Genomic DNA, 26522 nt, shown 5'->3' on the forward strand with positions numbered 1-26522 from the left:
CACCCATTTTTTCCATGACTTTTCTTGTTATTTTACAAGAGGGAGAACAAAGAATAGGGTCTGATTCTTATCCCATATCTTTCTGTCATTACCCCAATATTATAGTCAAAATTTCTGTCAAAGTAAGCACAGTGAAAAATATTGTTTAAATTATTCTAAATAGGTGAATAAATGTGGTTATAATACTTTCCTTTATTTTTCTTTAAAGTGTTTGTTAAATTGAATTGTTATAAGCTAATAATAGGAGTGCCTAACCCTCCCATACTCTTTCCAAAAGAGTGGTAGTTCTACTTTTATCTGTTATGTATGTTGGTTTTCATATGGAGAAAAAATGAAGCTTTCCTGTAAACATTTTTGAAAATTAATTCTCTATAGAATGCTATTGTCCTTAGTAGCTGGTTGACTCCTTGTAAAGGTACTTTACTCTGAGAGAATTGACTAGAAGATTAGAAATATATCCTCCCACCAGTAGGAATTAGTTGCCTATTGCGAAATAGATAGGACTTGGGGAAAAATCAGAAAAGCAACTCTTTTCTTATCCCAAAGATATGAATAAATATTAAGAAGATATAAAATGGGAGTTAGTTTGAAATTTAATATTCAAAGTCTTCTTCAATTAGACTATGAGATTTTAAGGACAAGGGACTTTTTTTGTAATTTATGACTGTATCCCAGATCCTAACAGTACCTGGCACTTAACAGGCACCCAAACTTTTCTTGAGTTGAACGGACACAAGCCTATTAGCAGATGGAAAACTAAATGCAAAGACTGGAATCTAAAAATCTTCAACACTTATCTACAAAAACCTAGAGTGTAAAAAATTATTTCTCTCACTAAAGGTTTCATTCTCCTTTTATTCAGTCATTTCACAATGTAGCTTAAGTTTTCACACTACTTCCAAAAATTGAAAGCATCATATAGATTTGATATTCTAAAGTAAATAATGATAAATAAATTATGATGGTTACGTTTTTTGAGTTCCTAATCTGTTCAGGTTACAGTGCTAAGTGCCTTACCCTTATTGTCTCATTTAAACCTCATAACAACTCTGAGAAATAAGTATTTTTTAAAATCCCATTTTGCAAAAAAGGAAATAGAATTGCCCAAAGTCAAGAGCTAGTGAATAGCAAAATTGATTTTTAATCCAAATATCTATGGCTCCAAGTCCCACGCTTTTTCTACTAAAACTATATAATAAATATAGTTATTAAGGAAATATCATATATCAGAGTCAGAGCTGATTGGGAAAAATATTAGGAAACATAGTTTCCCAATAGCTTAAGCATAAAAGGGTAGCATATTAAAATTATGTTCTCATTCTCTGATAAAATAATATATATGTTCATCTAGAGAAACCAATATTTTCCTAACATTTAATCAAAGGAGGTAGTTCATAGGGGTCTTTGTATAAAGGACACTGGAAAATGTAATGAATTTTAACGTTTTTAGCCATGTTTTTAGAGAAAAATATTCAAGCTGTTGTATATGTCTATACTTCTTAATACAGTGATTATACCTAGAAAATTTAATACTAGCAATACTAAATACTTTGTATGTTTAGTCACTCAAACTTTTTTTTCAAAACTATTTAAAATTAAGCATTGCAAGTGAACCCTTTGCTAGTATCAGATTATAGTTCAGTGAGCATATATTCATTTTTTTACTACCCTATTTGCCAGGTCATTTTTATTCTCACACTCTGTGTACCCAGGGTTGACAATTGTGGAGGGCATCTTCCTCTCCATTAGCATTTCCACAACTCTTTAGCAAAACTCTCCCGTAAAAACTTTATTCCCATGAGACCCCATGCCATTCAACTATATCACTTCCTGACCTCTCAAGTCATTTCTCCCCTCAAAGATGACTTTGGCATCTGGTTCACAGTCTTCCTTTCCATGCAAAGTTTTTGCCAATATACTGCTGATTCAGCTTTCATGTGGATGAACAATCCAATACCCTGATCTCTCTCAATTTCTTTCTCATCTCTAATGACTTTCTATACCATTCTGCCTCAAGTACCCATTTGCTTTGTCATACTCTGGACCTTGCCAACACTCATAACCCTTCTACTTCTAAAATCAGTAATTCAGTTTACATCCTGCTCCCTGACTACAATACGGTATTTGCACAAGAATATTTAGACCAACAGAATAGAATAGAGTCTAGAAACAGACCCACATGTTTGAATGCTTAATTTGGGGCAAAATTGGTACTGTATAGTAGGGAGAAAAGACGTCTTTTCATTAAATGCTGCTGAGTCAACTGGATGATTATATGGAATTAGTAAAGTGACCCTTACCTCACACCATACACAAAAATCAATTCCAGGTGAACTGTAGATATAAATATGGAAACTGAAAAAGAAATGCTTCTAGAAGATAACATAGGGAATATGTTTATAACTTTAGGATAGGCATAGATTTCTTACACAGCCTAAAAAGTGCTAACCATTAAGGAGAAGATTGGTAAATTTCACATTAAAATTAGAAACTTTTTTCATCCAAAAACACCATTAAGATATTGAAAAGGCAAACCACAGAGTGAGAGAAGATATTTATAATGCATAATACTGACAAAGAGCTCATATCCAGGATGTACAAAGAATTCTTACAATCAATAAGAAGAAGACAACCCAATTATATCAGTCAGAGTTCAACCAGAGAAGCAGAACCAGTAAGATATATTAAGATATATTGCAAGGGATTGGCTTACATAATATGGGAGCTGGCTAGGCCAGTTTGAAATTTTTAGGGCAGGCTGTGAAGAAGGGCAGGCCAGAACTCATAGGGATAGACTAAAGTTCCTATCTACAGGCAGATTTTTTTATTCTCTCAAAGAAGCCTCAATCCTACTTTTAAGTCCTTTGAACTAACTGAATCAGGTACAGACAGATTATCTAGGGTAATCTCCCTTACTTAAAGCAAACTGATTATGGACTATAATAACCTCTACAAAATACCTTTATAGCAACACCTACGTTAGTGTTGGATTGAATAACTGGGGACTGTAGACTAGGTAACACATCAAAAAGACCATCACAGCAATTTTTTTTTTAAGGCAAAACATTTGAATAAGCTTTTTATAAAGAAGGATAGCCAAATGGTCAATAAACATATGAAAAGATAGCCTCAGTCCTCAGGAAAATTCACATTAAAATAATTAGATACAACCGCATACAGCAAAATGGCTAAAATTAAAAAGATACAATACTAAGTGTTGGTAAAGTGTAACCCCTGGAAACTCTCATATCTGCTAAAGTTGAATGTATGCATATTCAGTGACCCAGCAATTTCAGTCCAACAGATTGTGTGTGTGTGTGTGTGTGTGTGTGTGTCAGAAATTCATTCATACGTAACCCAAAAGACATGTACAAGAACTTTCACAGCAGCTCTATAGCCAGAACCTGGAATTTTCTCAAATGTCCTTCAACACTACAATATATAAATAAAGTGAAATTCCATGATTCGTTCAATGAAATACCATAATGAAAATGAATGAGCCACTGCTAAGAAACAGTAATGTGGATGAATCTCACACCATAATATTGTGCAAAAGAAGCCAATCATAAAAATGCATATTATATTCCATTTCTACCAGGTTCAAGAACAGGTGAAACTATGGTGGAGGGTATATGGAAATGGGTAATGAGGGAAGCTTTTTCAGTGCTAGAAATGTTCTATTTCCTGACTCGGGTGTCTGTGCAATCTGGGTGTGAGTCTGTATGCTTAAAATTTGTGCTTATTTCAATAGGTGGTTATACTTCAGTTTTTTTAAAAGCCAAATGATGTTGGCATATTAAATACTTCGAAATCTGCTTTCAAAAAAAATGCATTTTTTTTTCTTTTCCGGGAAGTATTAAGAATACCTTCAAGGAATCAAAAATTTGATTACTAGAAAGGACCAAAGATACAGTTGAGTTTAACTCCTATATTTTATGGATGAGGAAATTAACACACATAATAGTGAAATTAGATAACCCAAGATGACACAGCTAGTTCAAAGCAGAGCCAGGATTTTGTATTGCAGCTCCAGTGTTCTTACCTCAGAACAAATTTAGTTTTCATGAGATCAGAACTTTAATCAGAGACACTGAAGCAAATTATTAAAAATTAGATAGCATTTACTATGTGCCAATCACTATTCTAAGCATTTTATGTATGGAAACAAATTTAATTCTCCCAATAACTCTGTGAAGTAAATAATATTACTCCCATTTTATAAATGAGGAAACTAAGACAGAGAGTTAATAACTCGTGTAAGTCACATAGCTAGAATAAATGGCATAGTCAGGATTAAAATACAGGCATTCTGTCTCTAGTGTCTGTGCTCTTAACTACTTAGCTATTATCCTTTAAAAAAAAAAAAAACTCTCTATGTGTGGGGATGGAGGTGTTAACTAACCGTATTGTAGTAATCATTTTGCAATATATACTTGTATCTAATCTTCACATTGTACACCTTAAACTTAACTATGTTGTGTTGTCAAATTATCCCAATAAAGCTAGAAAATATTAACTAATTTAATTTAATTTTTAGAACTCTGAATAGCCACAGGTTTTTCAGTGATATACATGAAAAAAATATTACATTGATCTATATAATTTATGGAAGGCACAGAGTAACAAAGGAAGTCATTAATAAAATGGAGGATGGAATCAAGATTCAAAATCATTTTTACTAACTGAAATGATAAACCAAAACTAATAAAGTTCAACTTAGCAGAGATAACTGTAAAGTCTGTACTTGCATTCAATTTGCTTTTTAAAGTTCTTTAATTGTGAAATATATCTCACATACAAAAGAATGTATATAATATATAAGAACAAGTTAAAGACTAGTAATTTAAAAAGAACCCTGTACCCACTACCCGGTTTTAGAAATGAAAATCACTACTATTGTTGAAATCTCATGTGCCCCTCCCTAGTTGCATCCCCTTCTTCTTTTACAGAAGTGACTACCATATAGAATTGTGTTAATTATTCATGCTTTTTTTTATAATTTTACCATATGTAAATATGCCTCAAACAATATATTATTTAGTTTTGCCTAGTTTTGTAACATATAAATAACCATTTTGTCTATATTCTTCTATGATTTGCTTTTTTCAATCGTGTTTTTTAGGTTCATTATTATCGGTTAATTTAGCTGTACTTCACTTCATTTGTATTCATTGCTATATTACATTCCATTATATGAATGTACAAAAATTTTTAGTCTCCTGTCTTTGGATATTTGGATTGCTTCCAGTTTCTTGCTTTTATGAATAATGCTTCTAAGAACAATTTTGTATGTCTACTGATACACATGTTGCTAGGTCATATGGTATGTCTATTTTCAGCTTTACTAGGTAATGCCAAATTATTTTCTAGAGCCATATATAAAAGTTCCCCTTACTATATGCTCACCAAAACTGACAGTCAGAATTTGTAGTGTTTTCAATTTTATGGTTGAGAAATGGTGTCTAATTTGCATTGGTTACTGGTTATTAATGATTTGAGCATTTTTCATATGTTTATGTTTTATGTGCATTTCCTCTTCTGTGAAATGTCTGCTCTTGGTTTTTTTCACTTGTTGGTAGAAGCTCTTTATATATTTTAGGATCTGTATCAGTTATATGTGCTCCAATTATGTCCTGATAGTTTGGGATTTGTGGTTTCACTCTTCTGGATGAATAAAAGTTCATTTTAATGTGGTCTTTTCCTTTGCAGCTTGCTTATATGTATTTAGTTAGGATTTTTTGTTGTTCTTCTTGGGAAGATTCACCCTGAGCTAACATCTGTTGCTAATCTTCTTTTTTTTAACGTGAGCCACATCATGGCCACGAACAGACGAGTGGTGTGGTTCTGCGCCCAGGAACGGAACCCAGGCGGAAGCAGAGAGGGCCGAACTTTAACCACTAGGCCATCGGTGCTGGCCCCAGTTAGGATTTTTTTTAATTTTATAGTTCCAAGAAGAAAGATATTCGCCTTGACAACTGTTCTTTTAAAAAAGAAAAAAAAAAAAAACCCACAGCAGACTACACCAGAAAAAAAGTTTGCTGTAGCTGTTAAAAGCTTAATATAATTTTAGGCAGTAATGACCAGATCTTTGGAAGTACTGCTGTACTCTACATTATTTTAGGCCGTAGGTTTTAAGGGCTATTTAAACAAGCAGGGGTGACCCTGGACTCTGGAAGGAGGGGTTGGATCTGAAGACCAATTAAAGGAGCGCTAGCCTAAGAGACGTGATAGCTGTGTACAAATATTTGAAGGTTTATTATGTGAAAGAAGGAGAAAACAGAACTAAATGAAGGGGTAACAATTGCAAGGATGTTTTCAGCTCAGCATAAGGAAGGGTTTGAGCTAAAACCACCAACAATGGAAGAGGGTGCCCTATGGGGCAAGGGCTCCCCATCATATACCATTCAAGCAGAGGTTGAATGTCCACCTGTGAGTAATGCAGATCTATGAGTAAGAGGGTGAACTTCTAAGATCTCTTCCAAAGCTATAATTCTGTGAACGTCTCCAGAATTTTCCCTTATGTTTGTAATTAAGAATACTACAAATTTAAAAATCTATAATACTTTATTAAAGATTTGTAGCTTTATTTTGAAGTTTTGGTAGTAAAACTATCATATCTATAATTTTCGTATGAGACTAGAAATTTGGCAAGAGATGCCAGTACAATCTATATTGTTTTTGCAAAAATACCAAGGTTCTCAGCTATTATATTAATTAGTAGATAGTATTTAAGTGCATGTTGTGAATGGAACAATACATAAACAGTTTTAAGCATATACTATATCTGTTCCTGGGACCAATAATCTACAATCCACAAAACTGAACGCTTACACGAAGAACAATAAAGCACAAAAAAAAATAATTATGCTACAAATCAAGAAAGTACAAAAGTGTTGGTAAATCTTGCTTCCAGAAGATTTCTGAACAGGCTGAAGGAAGGGAAAAATTCTTGATGTAGCAGTCAAATGGCCAAGGAAATTTTCATTTAAGGTATTTTTAAAGCTGTTCAAAAATGGAAAGATAGGGACTTTACAAAATTTAGGGAAAGACAATTCCAAGCATAGAAAACAGCATAGAAACTTTATTGCTGCCCAAATGATCTCACTAGAAACTATAGCATTTAGCATATTTAGCATTTAGCATACCCATATGGGTGGGAATAAACATAATACAGTGCTTTTTAAACTATGTCATGACTCATTAGTAGATTATGAAATTGACTTGGTGACCAGAATTTTTTTAATGAAATATAATTTTAGAATCAATATTCTAGAATAGAAACTACCAGAGGACATCATATATTGTAAAGGTAAATATGTTTCACAAAATTGTATATGCATCCTGGGTAACAATGCAAAATATATTTCTTTCTGTGAGACACAGTCAGATCAGAATGAAAGTTAATAGCATAGAAAGTAAGAGCTAGAATTTTAGATTTTAGAGACTAACTGCTTGGAGCTAAATACCAGCTTTGTTCTTGACTGGCTCTGTGACCTTGAGCAAGTTACTTATCCTCTCCTGTGCCTTAATTTCTTTATCAATAAAAATATAATGATAATAGTCCCTGTAGCCCTTGGAACAATGCCTGGGCAATTATAAATTCTCAATACATATTAGCTAGAATTATGTTATTATTTCTTACTCTAAAAGGTCAAGTGTTCAATTACTAGCCAACTTTCTTGCAAGTTGAAAGCTTTTGTATCTTTATTGTTATATAGATATAGATAGTTATATATAGTTATAGTTTTATATGTGGTTACAGTATATGCATATAACTATATATGTATAGTTATATATAGAAAAAATATATATATATATTAGCTATAATAACATAAATTAGATTCAGTATTCAAACTTATGTTCTGAGCTAAAAATATTTCAGAGCTAAAAATATTTTCATCTTTTTCTCCTACCTGAACTCTTATCACAAAAGCACACACACACACTCCCATGTACTTCCCGAGACATTTGTGTGTTTACACACATACTATAGTCTATGCCCCAGACTAATTGAATTTTCCAGCTCTCAGCCTCAAGAGACTTAACTATCCATCATTGTTGCTTTGTGCATTTGAACATAGTGTTCTTTTTGACTCAAAAAGTCCTTTTACTTGAGAACCTACTACTCCTTTAAGACCAAGCTCAGGCATAACCTTCTCTGTGAAACTTTTCTTGACTCTCACAAAGACACTCCAGCCTCTGTGCTTTTGCTTAATTCTGTTTATAGCTCTACATACAATTTATTCATTTTACTGTAATAATCCATTTAAATTTATATCCAGGGCCAGCCTGGTAGCATAGTGGTTACGTTCGCATGCCCAGCTTTGGCAGCCCAAGGTTTTTGGGTTTGGATCCCAGGCGTGGACCTACACACTGCGCATCAAGCCATGCTGTGGTGGCGTCCTATATACAAAAAAAATAGAGGAAGATTGGCATAGATGTTAGCTCAGGGACAATCTTCTTCACCAAGGGAAAAAAAAAAAAAGGAAAGACAAGCCACAGGATGGGGAAAAAAATAAATCTGCAAATCATATAAGGATCTAGTATCCAGAATATGTAAAGAACTCTTCTAACATCCCAAATATGTAAAGAATCAAATTTTAAAAAATAATAAATAAATTTATATACATTCTTCTAGACTAATGGACTTCAAGATTTTTTTATTGTACCACTATTAATAGAAATTTTTAAAGAATGAGATAAAGATGAAGTACAAACTTTTAGAATAATTTTTAAATTTTGTATTTGATAAATAAAACATTTTAAAATCATTATAAAAATAATTTTATGCATTAATATATCAAATACTTTTTCTCTCATATATTATTAATAATCCTCCAAATGCTTAGTTTCAAATGTCTTGTCAATTATGATGACTTCATTCCATGTACAATCATTAGCTAATATCTCAAGGCACAATACGCATTTAGGGTGAAGTCTATTGTTATAGTTTTTTTGATAATTTTTTAATTTGTGATCCTAACTTTGTTACAAATACAATTATACTGTCATTGTCATTATGTGGCAAAGAGTTTGTAATGAGAATAAGAGATGTGTCAGCTCTGCCTTTTTCTTATTCATCTGTGCTTGTATTATTAGTATTATCTTTGATCTAAGATTTTGCAAGAATGTTTTTAATTAGTCATACAAAAAGTGTAGAAAAATTATACATATCCATGTATCCACCACTCACATTAAATAATAAAACATTATAAACTTTATACCTACAATGGAAGCCCTACAAAAGTCTTTTTTAGCCTCTTTCCCATTTTGTGAGGACTCATTCAGAATACTATGAGATATCCATAAATCCACTTACCAGGGCACACATAAAATTTAGTACATTGCAGAAAGCAAAAGAGCACAATGAATGATACCACTGCCAACCTCACATACTTAGAACTTCCTCCAAGATAACTTCATTTACTGTATGCAATATATGAACATCTACCTTGCAAACTGACAGAGGTGCCAGTGTCAACCATATATTACCATAGTAAAGTTTAATTTCCAATTTTTAGATAATAAATATAAATTGGAATTCTGATATGTTCTTCCTGCACGGCAGTGATTTATTTTGCAGATTCTCCTGATATTCTAACACCAAACTTTGGAAGTCACTGCTGTAAACTATAAACCCCTCAGAAGCAGATATTTTGTTTAATTCCTGATTGTAACTGTGCCATGCATAGTACTTGTAAGAAAAGCTTAATAATGCAGTGGATATATATTATCTACTCAACTTGTATAAATTTTGACATTGTGCTGGCATTTGTTTAAGATTCTACCGTTATAAGAAGAAAACGAATTGTTGAAAATAAGCAGAGAACTCTTTTAGAGCAGAAAAGAGAAAACCCTGGATCTGTAGGACAGAAGTATAGTGAGCAAATGAATGTAAGTACAGTATTAGTAAAAATCTCTATTCAGTAGTGGAAAATTGCTTGGAAAACAGAATGCTCTTAAAGGACTATGCTCTTGCTGTAAAACTGTGTACCACAACATAAATATAAATATAGCCATAGCCATTGTGAAGCAGCCTTGGAATCTCAATGCTAGGAGCTTATTTTACTATACTTATTTGCTGTATTCTAATTAACCTATGTTATGAGCTACTAATGAAGATTTTAAACCAACTTTAAGAAATCACCATTATTATTTTATTTGTTATTATTTGTAGTCAACTCTGGAAAAAAACTGAGGTTATTCACAGCAAAGTTATTTAAATATATATATATATATTTTTTTAAGTAAATTAGAGCCATGGATAGAGGAAGAAGTATACTAATTATAAAAATTAATATAGTTCTATATGTTTCAATATCCTCTTTGGATCTGAGCTTCCTGGAAGACATGGCAAAAAGGAAAATAGGATGAGTTATATAGATCTCAGGGAATATTGAAAATGATTTTGCTTAAGGTACACTATATTAAAAGACATTCCCATTGAGGATCTTCTGTAGGGGACCTTGAAGTTCATAATGGATATATCCCTATTAACAGTACAAAAATGAATAAGGAGTTTCATTTGGCTGTTTGAAACAGAGATCTTCAATAAAAGTCAAAAGCATAGTAACGTTAATTTAAAAATTACTGGAGGTAATTCTCTGAGAGCTAAGTAAATGTGACCTAAATATGACATTTTCTAGAGGTCTAACTTTATACAAGGATTAAATTTAAAATAATAAAAAAATCCAGATGGGTGAGTGAATAGCATTTCACTTGGAGTTTCTACTTTAAATATCACTTCTTCTGAGTTTTTTAGTAGAAGTGGAATAGAAAGCATTATGAAGAATTTATATTCCAAGTTATAGGTTGAGGGTCCTGTTATTTGTATATTGTAGGAACTGTTGATTTTTTTATGGATAAGATTATTAATATGGAGAACAATCAACCATGATATAATCTTATCAGCAAAAGTCATTTAGCTATTTATTTATGTAAATCAAGTTATCCCATTACCAATGTATTCTTACTGCTTAATAAAAAACATAGTATTTAATTACAAATGTAACTTCCTGATTACAATTACAGTAATGCCTAATAAGTCTTTCCTTTTTAACTTTCCATGTTCTCATGCAACATCTCAAAATCTATAAAGTGAACAAATTTTTTTTCTTTATTTTTTCTTTATTTTTATTAATATATTTTGTGTAAAAGTAATGTGTAGTTATAACAAAAAAATGAACAAACTAAATCTTAAATGCCTATTAGTACCCTCTCTAAATTCATCTTTATTTTTCTGCATCTTATTTTGTTCTTCTGTGTCTTGCTCCTTTGTCTTCTGTCTTACTGCCTTTAGAGTCCATTTTTGTCCTTTCCAGAAGCCTCATTTGCACTGTCACATATACATCTTTCACTCACACACCCGCTTACACATCTTCCAAAGTCTTGCTAGCTTTAGAATAGTCAGTGTTTCTGAATCAAAATCAAGTTTTGAAGTTTAATTTTTTCATCCCTATTGTTTTGTTTTGATTTTTGGTTTTTGGTTTTGTTTCTTCCTTTGCTAGAGAGCCTAAAGAAGGGTTCAGTTACTATAGCACTGGCCCCTGTCACTTTGTCTTAGGAAACGTATTTTACCATACTGGATTTTTCCCAGTCCACTACTTCTATGTGAAGAGAATCTAAAAGAGATCAGTGAAAGATAGGAAAAGCACAATTGCCACTTTGTGCCAGGGCCTCAGTCCAAGGTGTCTCAAGTATATAATGGAGATCATTTAAGGCTATGAGAGCTGTTGAAAGAGGGCTGTTGCAGAAGCCTACATCAGTTACTCCTTAGATTAGACTGAACAAAGGCTAGGTATAGTCATAGCCAAGCAATTTTATCTGAGAGAAACAGTCATTTCTTAAAGTAGAACAGAATGAGAATGAAGAAGCAAAATAGATCCCTTGCAGGACATTTGGGCCTGTCCAAAATGTCCAGAAGACATTTGATCCATGCCAAAAGGTCCTTGATATTTGGTCCACGCCAAAACATCCTTGACATTTGTTCCTATCCTAAATGTCCATGAGTATATGTGGTCCATTCCACATGGTTTTGGACAGGACCAAATATCAAGGACCTTTTGGCATGGACCAAATGTCTGATAGACATTTTGAACAGGACCAAATGGTCCTGCAAATATCAAGCATGCTTTTGGCATGGACCAAATGTCTCCATGGATGTTTTGGACAGGACCAAAGTTGACCATGCCTTTTGGCATGGACCAAATGTCTGATAGACATCTTGGACAGGACCAAATGTCTGCTAATCAAGTAAACCATATCCAGGGAGGGAGAGTTGGTATCCCTCAGAGAGTGTTGAATGGGTGTACTAATTGCCAGCGCTCTGAGATTTCCCGATTCTATGCAGCATTAAGGCAGCTATCTCCTTTTTAAGCTTTGTCGTCTAAGATACTTTCCTGTCCTTGGCATTAGCCATAATTAGAGGCTTTCGGCTAGTAGTCGTGATTTACCTTTACAATGGTAAACCAACTAGGTTACAAACCTTGAGGTAATTTTTTACCTTTTAATTAGCACTTTTGATTGCCACCCAACTTACTTTCCTCTTCCAAATATCCAAGACAACACTACAATCTGAAATTTTTCCAAAATTGACATAAAACATTTTTCAAAATATTCAAGTACCATAGAAAGGCTTTATTCCAGTAATTCTTGATTTCTGCTCCAAAAAAAAAGAAAATATACAGGTTACATGAACAGTGATAGCTGAAGATATATACAGCAAATAAGAGTTTTATAAAGTCAATATATATATCATGAATTTTAAATATGAATTTATGTTCTGATTTAATATTCTATTTTTATAGAATTTTGGACAAAGTGTCCAGCTAAGTTCAAGTGAGCCAAAACAAACCACAAGGGGTACTTCTAATATTGAAGAAGGTATGTTTTAGTTTAAACATTATTGTCTGAGCTTTGTTCCCAGTGATTTCTTTTTTCTTACATGTATTTTCCCAAGTACTTACATAGTACATGACTGTTTAACCACCATTTGGGACCTGAATTCTCCTCACCCTGCACATTTAGGTTGTTGCCAATTTTTGTTTATTCTAAATAATAATGTATTGAACATCTTTCTACATCAAGCTTTTTCCTCACTTTTCATTATTTCCGTAAGATAAATTCCCAGAATTAAAATTATAGTACTTGGTATGTAACTGGCACCCAATAAATATTTGTTGAATGAAACTCTGCATCTTAAATGAATACTGGATCAAAGGAAATAAGCATTTTTATGGCTTTCCATACATATTCCTAAAGTATTTTCCTAAAAAGTATTATCATTTAAAATTCTTCTGGGGTATATGGCAACTTGAGGTAGAATCACTTCTATTATTTGCTTATATGAAAAGCAAAGAAATGGTGTTTTATTAGTTTTTATTTGTACATGTTTTATTAATAATATGCTTAATTGTTTTTGTATGTATATTTATTTTTGGTGAATTGTTTCGACATATTCTTCTTCCCTATAGATATTGGAGCTTTGGTATTTTCTTACTGATTTCTGAAAATTCTTCAAATAGCAAGGATTCTAATCCTTATATTAGTTGCAAATATTTTTACTACTTTATTATTTGCATTTTATTTCACTTATGTTGTATTTTTACATATAGAAGTATTACTTGTCATTTTTCATTCAATAAATGATTATTGAGAGCTAATTTCCTCCCTGCAGCTAGATATTAGATATACAATAATGAACAAAACATTAAAAAGTCTTGCCCTTTAGAAATTTAAAATCTATTAGGGAAGACTGGCCTTAAATAAACATGTTTTTAGTCTTTTCTTAGTGATTTCTCCGTTACTTTTAAGCTCAAAGAACCTTCCCAATACAGAAATTTAGAAATATTTATTTCTTTTTCCTCTAGATTGCTTTCATAGTTTGATTCATTAAAGTTAATTATTTAATTTCTTTGGAATTTGTTTAAATGGATGGTGTGAAGTGAAACTCCAAAATTCTTTTGTAAGCAACAAACTAATTTATTGAGTCCTCTCTCCTTTCTCTCAAGTCTTTGATGCTTCTTTAATCATTTGTTAAGTTCTTATATCTAACTGGGTCTGTTTCTAGGCTGTCAGTTCTGTTCAGCTGATAATCTAATTTTCTAATCTTTCCTTAAGTTCCTTTTCTCTTACTCTCTTATTTATAACTCGTCTTATTTGCTATTATAAAGACAATCTACTTCATCTTGTCTTTGTACTACCAATGAATAACAAAAACACAACACAAAAAATAATCTAAACATAATGTATTTTTTCTTTAGTTCAGGTAACACTCTAGGAATTTTTATTACCTCACTGCCATCATTTTGAATATCTTTTTTAATCAAGGACGGGAAAATGCTAGATATAGAGGATCCTGATAAATAAAATGCCAAGTAATAGAAGATTTACTGAGTTTCTGTTTGTGAAATGAATACATACAGATATATGTCAGTTAAGTATGTATAAGGGCTCATCCCAAAGACAAAACAGGATCAAAGAATACTTAATGTAAAGTTTCTGTAGTTTCAGACAGTACTTCTGAGTTTTTGATGGCTGAAAACCTAGTGAATGCTTCAGTGCCTGAGGATGAAATTCTAACTGTCATGAATAGCAAGCAGCTACAGAAATCAAATCTGGCTTCAAATAAGACCCAGCGATTCAATATCTGTGCACTATCAGCTGAAGAACAGAAGATCCTACAATCCCTTAATCGTCTCAATGAAAGGTTACACTGTAAGTCTGGAAAAACATCTGTTGTAAGAAATATTATATTTCGCACTTAGACAATTTTAATTTAAAATTTAATTTAAAAATTGAAAATAAAAATACAAAATGTATCCAGATTATCACTTACTTAAATCAAGTATATAATAATTAAAAATATGTTTGAATATACCATACTATTTCAAGTATACCTTACTCATGTCATTTATAATGATGCCAATTTCTTCAGCAGGCTTAACTGTCTTTTATAGGAATGTATGAATACACTTCCATTTCAGCAGTGTGACAGACTAGGTATCTGTGCTGACTATCCATCAAAAACAACCATAAATTCTGGATTAAGTACTTTAAAAATCTTAAATATAGCAATGAGCTGGTAGGAATATAAGGAATTCCTAAGACCAGGAACTGAATATAGATAAGAACCCAGAAAGATAAGGAGAGTGCTGCCTACTAGCTTTTATCTTGAGGATGTTTAACCCACAGAGTGAAATTAAGCTGTGTTTTTCATGACCTCACAGAAGAAAGGGAACAGGAGACAAAATTCAGGGTCCACTCCAGATGAGTAGTCTCATAGACGATCCTCTCACCCTAAAACTGGGCTTCCCAAAGAGCTGCACTCTACAGAAACATACACATACACAGAGACAGAGAGAGAGAAGTGAAACAAGCTTGCATATCTTGAACTTCAGTATGGAGCAGATGAAGGTACTGGGACAGACCCAGCAAACTTTGTTGATTACCCGCAGGGCACAGGTGAAAACTTACCAGGGTTAGGGGAAAGATAAAAGAAAAACGCTTCTACTCCTGGGGGAAGAGCAAGAAACAGGCATGGGCCCAGATTATTAGAGGTATCCTGCTACTGGAGGAGAGGCACAAAATTCTCTTACACAAAACCTGCCAAAGAGACAAGGCAAGGTTGACTGCCGTGGAAAGAAGGAGTAGGATGACTAAGAAGGCACAGAGGACCTGCCTAAGACTGAAGCTGGACCAGGACAACCTAAAAACTCCCCTATTTCCCCACCACGAGGCCAGCAAGTACTAAGTAGCAAGCAATAGAAATCTGCTGGAAGAGAGGCAAGAGCACAGAGAGAGCCTCCTTCTATTGCACAGACATATAGGAAGGCCAAAAGCTGAGAGTGGAACAGGAACATTGAAGGAAAAAAACTTCCATGACCCCTGCAGGAGCACAAAATAACACTAGATGAGTTTGAAACCAGTGATGTACTGAAAAGTAGCCATAGCAACAACAAAACCCCAACCCAGCTCGATTCCTAAGTTAACCACACACACACACACACACACACACACACACCCCAATTGCCCAGCAGAAGAGGCATGCCCATTTCCAGGTACAAATATATACCTCAGTATACACTATTCTAAACATGAAGTCCAGCATTCAAAAATTATGAGACATACAAAAAAAGCATGGAAAAAAATTCACTATCAAGGGACAAAGCAATCAACAGATTGAGACACAAAGATGACCCAGATGTTGGAACTATCAGACAGGTAATATTAAATAACTATGACAAATATGTTAAAGGTTATAGTGGGAAAGGTGGACAACATGGGAGAGATAGACAACATGCATGAACAGATGGAGAATTTCAGCAGAGAGATGGAAACTTGAAGAAAGAGTCAAATAGGGGCCGGCCCGGTGGCATAGCAGTTAAGTTCACGCGTTCAGCTTCCGCGACCCAGGGTTCACCCGTTCGGATCCTTGGTACAGACCTACTCACTGCTTATAAAGCCATGCTGAGGTGGCATCCCATATAGAATAGCTACAACTCTACAACTATGATACACAACTAGGTACTGGAGCTTTGGGGAGAAAAAAGAAAAAAAGAGGAAGATTGGCAATAGATGTTAGCTCAGGGCCAATCTTCCTCAAAAAAAAAATAATAATAAAAGGCAATTTAGAAAAGAAAGAGTCAAATAGAAATGTGAGAAATAAAAACACTGTAACAGAAATGAAAAATGTTTTCTATGAGCTCATCAGTAGACTCAACACAGCTGAGGAAAGAATCAATGAATTTCAAGATAGGTAACAGAAAATTTCCAAACTAGGACACCAGGAGAGAAAACAAAAAGATGAGGGGAAAAAAAACAGAACGGAGGATCTAAAACTTGTGGACAATATAACCAGTCTAACAAACATGTAATTGGAATCCCAATGTGAGAAATTGCAGCCTTTTTTGCTGGGAGAAGGAGTGACCGATCTTGTAGGAAGTTGGATTTAGGCACAGCACCTCTCACGTGGGGTGAAAACCTGTTCTTGGATCTCAGCACACTGACAGAAAAGCTGTGAAGAACCTCAGGGGTCATTTTCAGACAAGCTGTTTTTCACTTTATATTGGGATAATTACATACGAAATAGGAAGAAATTAGATTGAACTCCCACCAAATACTATACAAAAAAATCAGTTCAAAAGTGATTGAAGATTAAATGTGAAAGAAAATATATAAAGCTTTTAGGAGATAATATAAGAAAATTTTTTCTAACCTAGGGTGAGGAAAGATCTTTTTTTTTTTTTTTTAATAAAGAGTCTTTTATTTATTTATTTATTTATTTATTTATTTATTGGTGAGGAAGATCGGCCCTGAGCTAACATGTGCCAATCCTCCTCTTTTTGCTGAGGAAGACTGGCCCTGAGCTAACATCCATGCCCATCTTCCTCCACTTTATATGGGACGCTGCCACAGCATGGCTTGACAAGCGGTGCATCAGTGCGCACCCAGGATCTGAACCGGCAAACCCTGGGCTGCTGCAGCAGAGCGCGCGCACTTAACCGCTTGTGCCACCGGGCCGGCCCCAGGAAAGATTTCTTGAGAGCACATGGAACATAATTCATAGAGGAGAAAATTTAGCTATAATAAAATTACAAATTTCTCTTCATATCAAAACATTAAAAGAATGAAAAGATAGGCCACGAATAAGAGAAAATATTTATAATACATAGAATAAAGGACTCATTCAAAATATATAAAGAACCCCTATAAATCAATAAGAAAAAAGACAACTTGTTAGAAAAATAGGGAGGAAAAAGACTTGAATGGAAACTTCATAACAAAGGAAATACAAATGACAATAAACATTGATAGATATTCAACATCGTTAGTAATAGGGAAATGCAAATTAAAACAATGAGATATAGTTATATACTCATCAGAAAGACATAAGTTTAAAAGCCTGGCAATGCTAAGTGTTGGTAAAGAAGTGCAGCAATCGAAGCTCTCATATAATGCTGGTGGGAGTATAAACTGGGGCAACCTCTCCAGGAAACGTTTTGTCACCACCTAATAAGTTGACATGTACATACCCTACAACCCAGCAATTTCACTTTTAGATGCATACCCTAGAGAAAACCCTGCACTTGTACATCAGGAGACATGTATAAGTATATAGAGATCATCATTGTTTATAAAAGCCAAAAATTGAAAACATCTAAACGTGGTACATTTACGTGCTGAAATACTATTCAGCAAGGAAAATAACAAACTATAGCTATACACATCATCATGGATGAATCTAAATAATAGATAATTTTGAGCAAAATAAGGCAAATCACGAGAATGTGAAGTTCAGAAACAGGCAAAACTAAACGATATTATTTGGGGGATGTATTTATATGTGTTAAAACTATAAAGAAACGAAGTCAGTATGGTGGGTTACCTCTGTGAGCAAGGGAAGGGAGTGGAATCCACAGGGTAGTGTGGAGATAAGGAGCTCCAGGAAGCTTCTAAAGTAGTAATAATGTTCAAATTTCTTAATCTAGGTGGTTACAAAGACATTAGCTTTATTGTTATTAATTAAAATGTGCATATATGTTTTATATACTCCTTATGTTAATTTCAAAATTAAATTTTAAAATAATATATTAACAAAAAGTAAGGTGCTACAACCACAAAAGCAATACAGAGCTAAAGCTATAAGTTTAAGATGTAAAATTATGCAATAAAGAGTAAAAACCTCCAGTCAGTTTTTTGGAGAGGGTTTTTTTTTCCTATTAGATACTTCCACATATTTAAATGCTTCATGTAAAAGATTCTGCCTGAATTTTGTGTTCTTTTGCCCAGACCCTTGCTATTATATGGACAAAAACCTAAACATTGAAAACGCAAGAGTTGGCCAATTACTCAACTTTTTGTCCCTTAATAGCTAAATAAACATCTTCTCCTCTTTCCTGAGATGCTCCACAAATGAAATTCATTTTTAGTTTTAAAAAAAAAAGAAGAAGAAAAATAAAAAAGGAAAGAAAACCTAGCATTAGAATAAAGATTTATAGAGTAGTCAAATACTAGGAATTCCTTTCTATTAACATAAGTTTTACGTAATTGTTTTTAATCAAATTATATAAAGACTGTTTCTGGGGACAATAGACAAAAGTGTCATACTCAATTTTGAATATTTTGACACAGCAGAATTTAATTTTTGATTCTTTAGTCATTCTTCCCTTTCAATATACATAACTAAATTATTTTTCTATCATGGTATAATTATTTCAGATGTACAAGAAACCATTTGCAAAAATCCATCCATCAAAAATACCTTACAAATAATACCATTTCCGGTAAGTATGTTAAGAAGCTTTTTTTTTCTTGTTTTAGGAAACTTCATGATTTTTATGGGTAAGAATCCTATATTGATATTAATTTTTCTTGACATGGGTTTTTAGAGTGTTTTTCTCTCCAGTCAACATTCAATTATAAGATCTTTGTTAGAATCAAGCAAATATCCTTTCATTTAAAAAGTCATAATATGACAATTTTTACATCCAGAGTATTTCACCAATCACGGGAGCAGAAGCAGCCATCAGTGCACTACTCTTCAAATAATTTTAGATATGTAGCCTAATTGGAAAATTGCTAAGAAGTTTACATTGGTAATGATCCCATCCTTGCCCATATTCCCTCCATGTCTTCAGCATTCAAAACTAGACATTACTATTTTGATTTTCTTTTTCATTTTTTGCCTTGGCACTAGATTCTGGTAAAGATACACATGTAAATGAAAAACAGTCATTGCATTCAGGAATTTTCAGTCTAACAGGGAGAAAGACACACATAGATAATACATAGAAATAACTGAAATACAAAGTAAGGTAAGACTATGTGAGGCACAGTCTTAGGAAATCACAAAAGGAAGAAATCGTATCTGGCTAGAGGTGATCAGGAGACATTCAGGTCTATAGAAAGGGCATCCTCAAACAAAGATACTACCTGTACTCTCACAATCCTCAATTTTGGTGTGCAACAAAGAGATGTTTTGTTAGAGAATTAATTGTATGCTTGCTCAATTGTTTCTCATCATGTACCCTCAGTTCTGAAATCTTGACAGGAAAAAGTAAGATTATACAAATATACTTCATTTCTTATTTGCTTTTACATGAATAAAGTTACACATTTCTTACCTATGTTTCAGATTTGTGCTATGCTCTGGGTACAGCAGTGAATAATAGTGAGTAAGAAAGAGGCTGTCCCCGCCCTCATGAGGCGTATTGTTTACCTCTGAGCACATGGTTCCTATCAGCGGCCTTTTTTGTGGTATTTTTGATGCTGTGATTTTTAGACACAACTCTTTTGGCAACGGTCACTTTGACTTCTGATACATTTTTTAATGGTTACTTTTTACATGCTAGTTTGGCTTTTTGCTCAATTTTTCATGTCCATCAATTTAGCAAGTTAAGTAATTTTTGCAGTGATAATTTTTCTGTCTCTGAATTTTGACCGTAGCAATTTTCTGTCATTTATGACATTTATGATTCTTATTTCGCTTTAGTGAGATAATACCTTATAGTGACTGAGATCACTCTTCTATACACTTCAACTTAACCTGAAAACAGTGTACTAACCACAAGACAACTAACTGAGCATGAATTGTAAATACTACTCAATAAGGAGAAAAAGTTACCTAATCAGCAAATTACTCTGTTGTCACATTGGCGCACTGTGTCATTATATTCCTAGAGTATCTGACTAGTAACTGAAAAGTTAATGGTGTGGATTAGAGACCATTGATAGGCTTTAAATCATTTTTATCTTACATCTTTTTCATTCTTTATGACAGTTGGTAACCATTAGCTTTCTTCAGTGTCTTTAACTCCAATCGTGTTACTCTTCCTTATTTTAACATCACTAACATAGGTCAGAAACCTTCCATTTATTTTCAGGGAAAATGGTAAAAAAAAAAATCACAAAATTATTAACTGCCTGTTTAAACAGCTGGCATAAAAATTACCCCGTCCCCTTTCCCCATCAAAACTGCTTCATTTGCCATATTGTGCATGTGGATTTGAGCATTTTATTCTTGTTTGCTCTTTTTTCTGCTATTTTTATTTTATGTTATTTTACTCTTCACTTGGATTTACCAGTTGTTGACATTTTGTCATGCTTGATTTATCTGATAGATGGATGGGTGGATGAAGGACAGAAGAAAGAAAGAAAGCGGGGGAGGGGATGCAGGAAGGAAGGAAAGAAAGACGGAAGGAAGAAAGTGGGGGGAGGGAAGGGGAAGGAGGGAGAAGAGAAGAGAATAACTACAATAGAGATACATACATACACATATACAAACATACATTTTAATGATGGTACTTCCCCCCCAAGTACTTCAGCACACATGTTCTAAGAACAGACATTCTCCTACGTAGCCATAATACCATCATCACACCCAAGAAATTTAATAGTGGTACAATGTTATCTGACACACACTCCATATTCCAAGTTCATCAGTTGTCTGAAAAAAACTATTTTGTTTCTCTGATCCAGGATCCAACCCAGGATTATACATTGCATTTGGTTGTCAAGTCTCTTAATCTAGAAAAGTCTCTTCACTCTTTTTCAGTCTTTCATGCACATTGACACTATTGAAGATTCCAGACCAGTTGTCTTGTCGAATATCCCATGATCTGGATTTGTCTGATTGTTTTCTCATTATTAGATTCAGGTTAACATTTATGGTGGGCACAAAGTTTCGTAGTTAATGTTTTTATAGGCTGTTTGTTTTCTTTTTATGACCTGGCTTACTTCTACCTGTATCTTGCTGTCAAGTCTTCTATTTAGCTGCTTACAATTTATTTTGACTCCAGAAAACATATGTCCAACCTGTTAGAGTTATATTTAAAGCAAGAATAGATAGGTACTTAATGCCTTCCTTGGGAATAAAGTATATGGGCTTTAGATATATTTTGATCTTTTAAAAGCTTTCAAAATTTGTTTCTGGATCTCCATTGCATTTCAAATAAGTAAAATTATTCAATATGTCAGTTCTAGAAAGGTAATATATAACCATATTCCTACACTTTCTGTATGTATGACATGAGAGACCACCAAAACTGCATTGTATTTACCAGGACAATTGTGGTATGGCCTAGTTCTAGTCGATAGGGATTTTTCTGAAAAAACATTTCCATGTCTCCATACAATGGCAGAACTATCTATTTGGGAGTATTTGTTGTTTTGGAGATGTTGCAGGTAAGCTTTTTATTAATGTTTTTATTTTAACTTACATTTCAGATCCAATGTTTTCAAATCCATATGAACTTACAAGAATTTTTAAATTATAACGTGTCATATATGTCTAGCTTTATAATTTACATGTATTATGTAGTTAATTCAGGAACTGAATTTCTCAGCCTAGCAACGTTAATTATATAATAAATCTACCAGGTACCCTAATACTGAAAACTCAAATGCCATTGGCTTAAGATTTGAGAATTGATGTTTAATTCCGAGAAATTAGATATCTCTCTGGAAAATTCACCACCTGGGTGAAGTTTATATATTAATCCACCACCTTCCACCCCACACATGCATGTTTTTGTTGTTACTGTTTTTTGCATATTTCCCCCAATATATTGCCCTTTGGGTTTCTTTTCTCCCACAGTGCTTGATGGTGTTGATTTGGGTTTCTCCTCTCAGACAAGGAAGTGAATTGATACATTTATTCATGCTAAGGTGTTTTGCATGAATTTTAAAAGATGATTTGCCATTTTTAAAAATCATTTAAAAAGATTTAAAACCATTTAAATCATTTAAAAACAATATCTGGAAAGAACAATAATGAATTTCTAAGAGTGGGATTTCAGACACTTGAACACTTGGATAAGAGGAGTAATTTTGAGCAGGAGAGCCTTCTCAGTGTCTCTCATAGCACAGGCAATCAGCTACCATTGCTTAGAGCAAGTGCTGTTCTGAGATTTCAGAAGAGAAAAATTTAACCCACCTTTTCCTGTGTCCCTTCAATGAACACTCCTAATCATCTTAATAATAATAGTATCTATCTCCATACATTATGTATGAAGATACTCTGTGAAGATTATGTGAGATAATCACGCATGTAAAGTACTAAGAACAGTGCATATAACGTACATGCTAAATACGTGTTGGGTTACCTTATTTTTATTGCCACTGGTGTGGTCATCTTATCTAGATAATCACGCATGTAAAGTACTAAGAACAGTGCCTATAACGTACATGCTAAATACGTGTTGGGTTACCTTATTTTTATTGCCACTGTTGTGGTCATCTTATCTATTTATGTCTCAAAAAAATGTAACATTCCTGAAAGTACTTCAGTGAGATTTACATGCAAAGCGTAACTTTCCCTTCTAAAAAGCAGGAATTATTCTAACAACAATTTGTAACAATTTGTAGTCCCACCTGCCTTTCCTCTTACACTATGAATCTTCCAACTCAGCCAAAATGTTTAATATATTGTCCATCAAGTTTGCAATACTCTGTTCTGCCTCCGTGTTTTTCTCATGCTTTGCTTATGTTCATGCCCAATTCCCACCTGCACTGTACTTTTACTCCATTTTCCAAATCCAACTCATCTAAGCACCAACTTAATATTATTTCCACCATGAAGCCTTCCATGACCAATCCAACCCTCCTCTGAACTTATCATGAATCTTTGGTTTGGTACTTGTACTCCATAGGCATTTTTGTTAGTTGTCTTTCTACATTAATAATCTTCTTTGGAACTATATTCTTTTTTTTTTTTTTTTTTTTTTTTTGTGAGGAGATCAGCCCTGTGCTAACATCTGCCATTCCTCCTCTTTTTTTTGCTGAGGAAGACTGGCCCTGGGCTAACATCCATGCCCATCTTCCTCCACTTTACATGGGACGCCGCCATAGCATGGCTTGCCAAGCAGTGCGTCAGTGCGCACCAGGGATCCGAACCCCAGGCCGCCGCAGCAGAGCGCTCATTTCACCACTTGGGCCACCAGGCCAGCCCCCTGGAACTATATTCTTGAGGCTGTTTTTCACTTATCTATCTACTACATAGAAACTAGTACATACTAACCACTTGAAAATATTGGTTGAGTCTTTATGATTTTTTTATACATAGTCTTTGAATACATAAATTGCTTCCCTTTTTCAGACTGCGATAAAATGCAGTGATTTATTCAAACCTGAAACTTTTTTTTTTATATTCTGAAGCAAGACTTTATACTCCATAAAAGTACCACTGTTTCTGGAGTTCTTCCAAAGCCCTTTAATGAGTGTTAGTATTTAATCAATTAGTACCCTTTAGTGGCAACTGAACATTGTTGAAATATATATAATTAGAAAGAAGAAAGGAAATGCACATTTACTGGGTTTCTACCATTGAAAGTATTGTGCCAAATGGTTTCACACATATTCTCTTGTTTAATCTTCTAAGCTAGGGACATTGAGTAATTTTCTCAAGCCTCAGAACTAACTCTTCAGTGGCAGGTCAGGATTTATATTTTCCCCTATTCCCCCTAAAATCTATTCTACCTTTTATAATTCTTATTTCAATTAATGACACCATCATCCACCAAATTTCCCAGACTTTTCATCCAGACTTTTCATTCCCCCATACCCTAGTCAATAAATCCTCCTAATTATACTTACTAAATGCATCTCAAATCTATCCACTCCTCTCCATTCCTACTGATAGTGTCTTAGTTTAAGAATTCATCGTGTCTCATCTGGACCATTTCAACAGCCTCCAGGTTTGCTCTCTCCAGTGCATCTTTCATATCATCACCACCAGAGTAATCTTTATAAAACACAAATATGAACGTATCACTCTCCTGCTTAAAACCCAGCCTCAGTGGTTACCCATCACCGAAAAGATAAAATTAAAACTCCAGAGAACTGCATTCAACACCTTTCCACCCTCACCTCTAGTTGCTCCCCAGCTCATAACTTACACACTGTGGAGTAACAGGCAGGAATCTCTGGAACTCCTTGCATGCTTCCAGAACCGACACTACTCCCACTGCCTCATAGGACTTGCTCTCTTAAATGCCTCTCTCCTACTTATTCTTTAAGACTTGACTTCAGTGTCATCTCCTCTAGGAAGGCTTGTTCAGTTCAAGCTTTGTCCTGTCCAAAATTTAAAATTTCCTCCTTTTGGCAACCATAGCAGCCTAATTTTTTCTTTTTGTAAAAGTTATCATATTGGTCTCTTTTTATTCATTGAACAAATATCACCTGAGTTCTTACCATGTGTCAGGCACTCTGCTAGGGCTGGGACTAGAAAGAGGAAAACACTTTCCTGTCCTCAAGTAGCTTGCATTCCAATAGAGACAACATGTGAACAATATAGTATAACAGAGTAGCTGCAGGGTATCCTCAAGATGACTGCCATGATTTTCATTGTAAAAACTATGACTCTTAGAAGCAGAATTTTCATTTTGGAATATTTTATTTTTAAAATAAAATAAATTTAATGAATTTTTAACAACTATCCTCCCAAGCAACTTATTTCTTTAGCCCAATGTAGGGTGTTATATGAGCTCCAAGTGCTTCCTGTAGAAAATAAAATTATTAAATTTTGACCACTTACACAGCAAATTATGATGAAAAACACCTCTTCAGCGCATCTTACCAATAGCAAAGAGTGAAGATTATGAATTATTATAATTACTATGATGCCTTACATAAAGTGGTACTTATTATGTTGAGATTGATGTATATGTAGTATTTGAGAATTTGAATTATAAGTTTAGTCTTATTAAAATCTATAATCTGTAAGGAGATTTACCTGTTAAAGTCTATGAATACTACAGTAAAAGAATATTCTGAAATTACGTTACAGAACAGCCAGCCAAGGACCAGTCTATCTCCTGATGTTGAATCCAGACTGCAGAGAAAATACTGATGAAGTATAACAGTAACTATTAAATGGAATCATTATTTTTAAGAATCTTATCTAAATATATCATATATTTCTGTATTTGTTAATGACTTAAAACACTATAACCATAAAATAAAGGTAAATCATAACATGGGTAATGAAGATAAATTGACTAGTTTACATTTATGCTACAAATTATACTTTATTATATATTTTATTGTTAAATACATTTTTAATGAATGGAAATACTTTATTGTTTTTAATGAGCAGGCTACTGGAAATAATTCATTATATTTAAAAATAAAAGAAAGGATATTTTATTATTCAAATTATGTATTAGCTATAGTTGTGAAGCTTTGTTTTTCTGAAGTTCCTAATAAATTCTATTACATTTTTGTACAGTGATGTAAAAAGTTTATGATTTATCATATCCCACATAAATAGTAAAGCTATTTGTTTAAGACTTTGAAGATCTCTGTCCTTTGGAGATGTTACCAAAGGGTCTTGTTCTCAATTCTGCATGTTCAGAAATTAAAGTGATCACTTTATCCAGGGTAATTGGGTTCTAAAGAACTGACCACACTAGCAAAGCTCACAAAGTAAATGGTAAATATAAAAAATAAACTGCAATCGCAACTGGATTACATGAATTGCCTGGTCAATATGTTTTTTTCCCAACAGGAACGTCTACTGGGGAAAC

The 26522-nt window shown here is 33.6% G+C and overlaps 1 protein-coding gene across 2 annotated transcripts in view; it reads left to right on the forward strand.

Moving 5' to 3' along the window:
• The window catches only part of CEP126 (centrosomal protein 126), a 76745-nt gene extending 50774 nt beyond the window's left edge, over positions 1-25971 (forward strand). Inside the window, exons 7-11 of one of the 2 annotated variants that reach the window (XM_087433632.1) lie at positions 9782-9894; positions 12807-12882; positions 14506-14715; positions 19219-19283; positions 25784-25971. In XM_087433632.1, coding sequence (XP_087289758.1) covers positions 9782-9894; positions 12807-12882; positions 14506-14715; positions 19219-19283; positions 25784-25846 — 527 coding nt within the window. In that variant the 3' untranslated portion in view covers positions 25847-25971. The remainder of the gene's footprint in view (positions 1-9781; positions 9895-12806; positions 12883-14505; positions 14716-19218; positions 19284-25783) is intronic. The other variant, XM_087433631.1, reaches the window with a different exon arrangement.
• The last annotated feature ends 551 nt before the right edge of the window (positions 25972-26522 follow it).

This window comes from Ceratotherium simum, chromosome 7 (assembly GCF_057802395.1).
Source record: "Ceratotherium simum simum isolate JZ-2026a chromosome 7, ASM5780239v1, whole genome shotgun sequence".
Classification (NCBI taxonomy): Eukaryota; Metazoa; Chordata; class Mammalia; order Perissodactyla; family Rhinocerotidae; genus Ceratotherium; species Ceratotherium simum.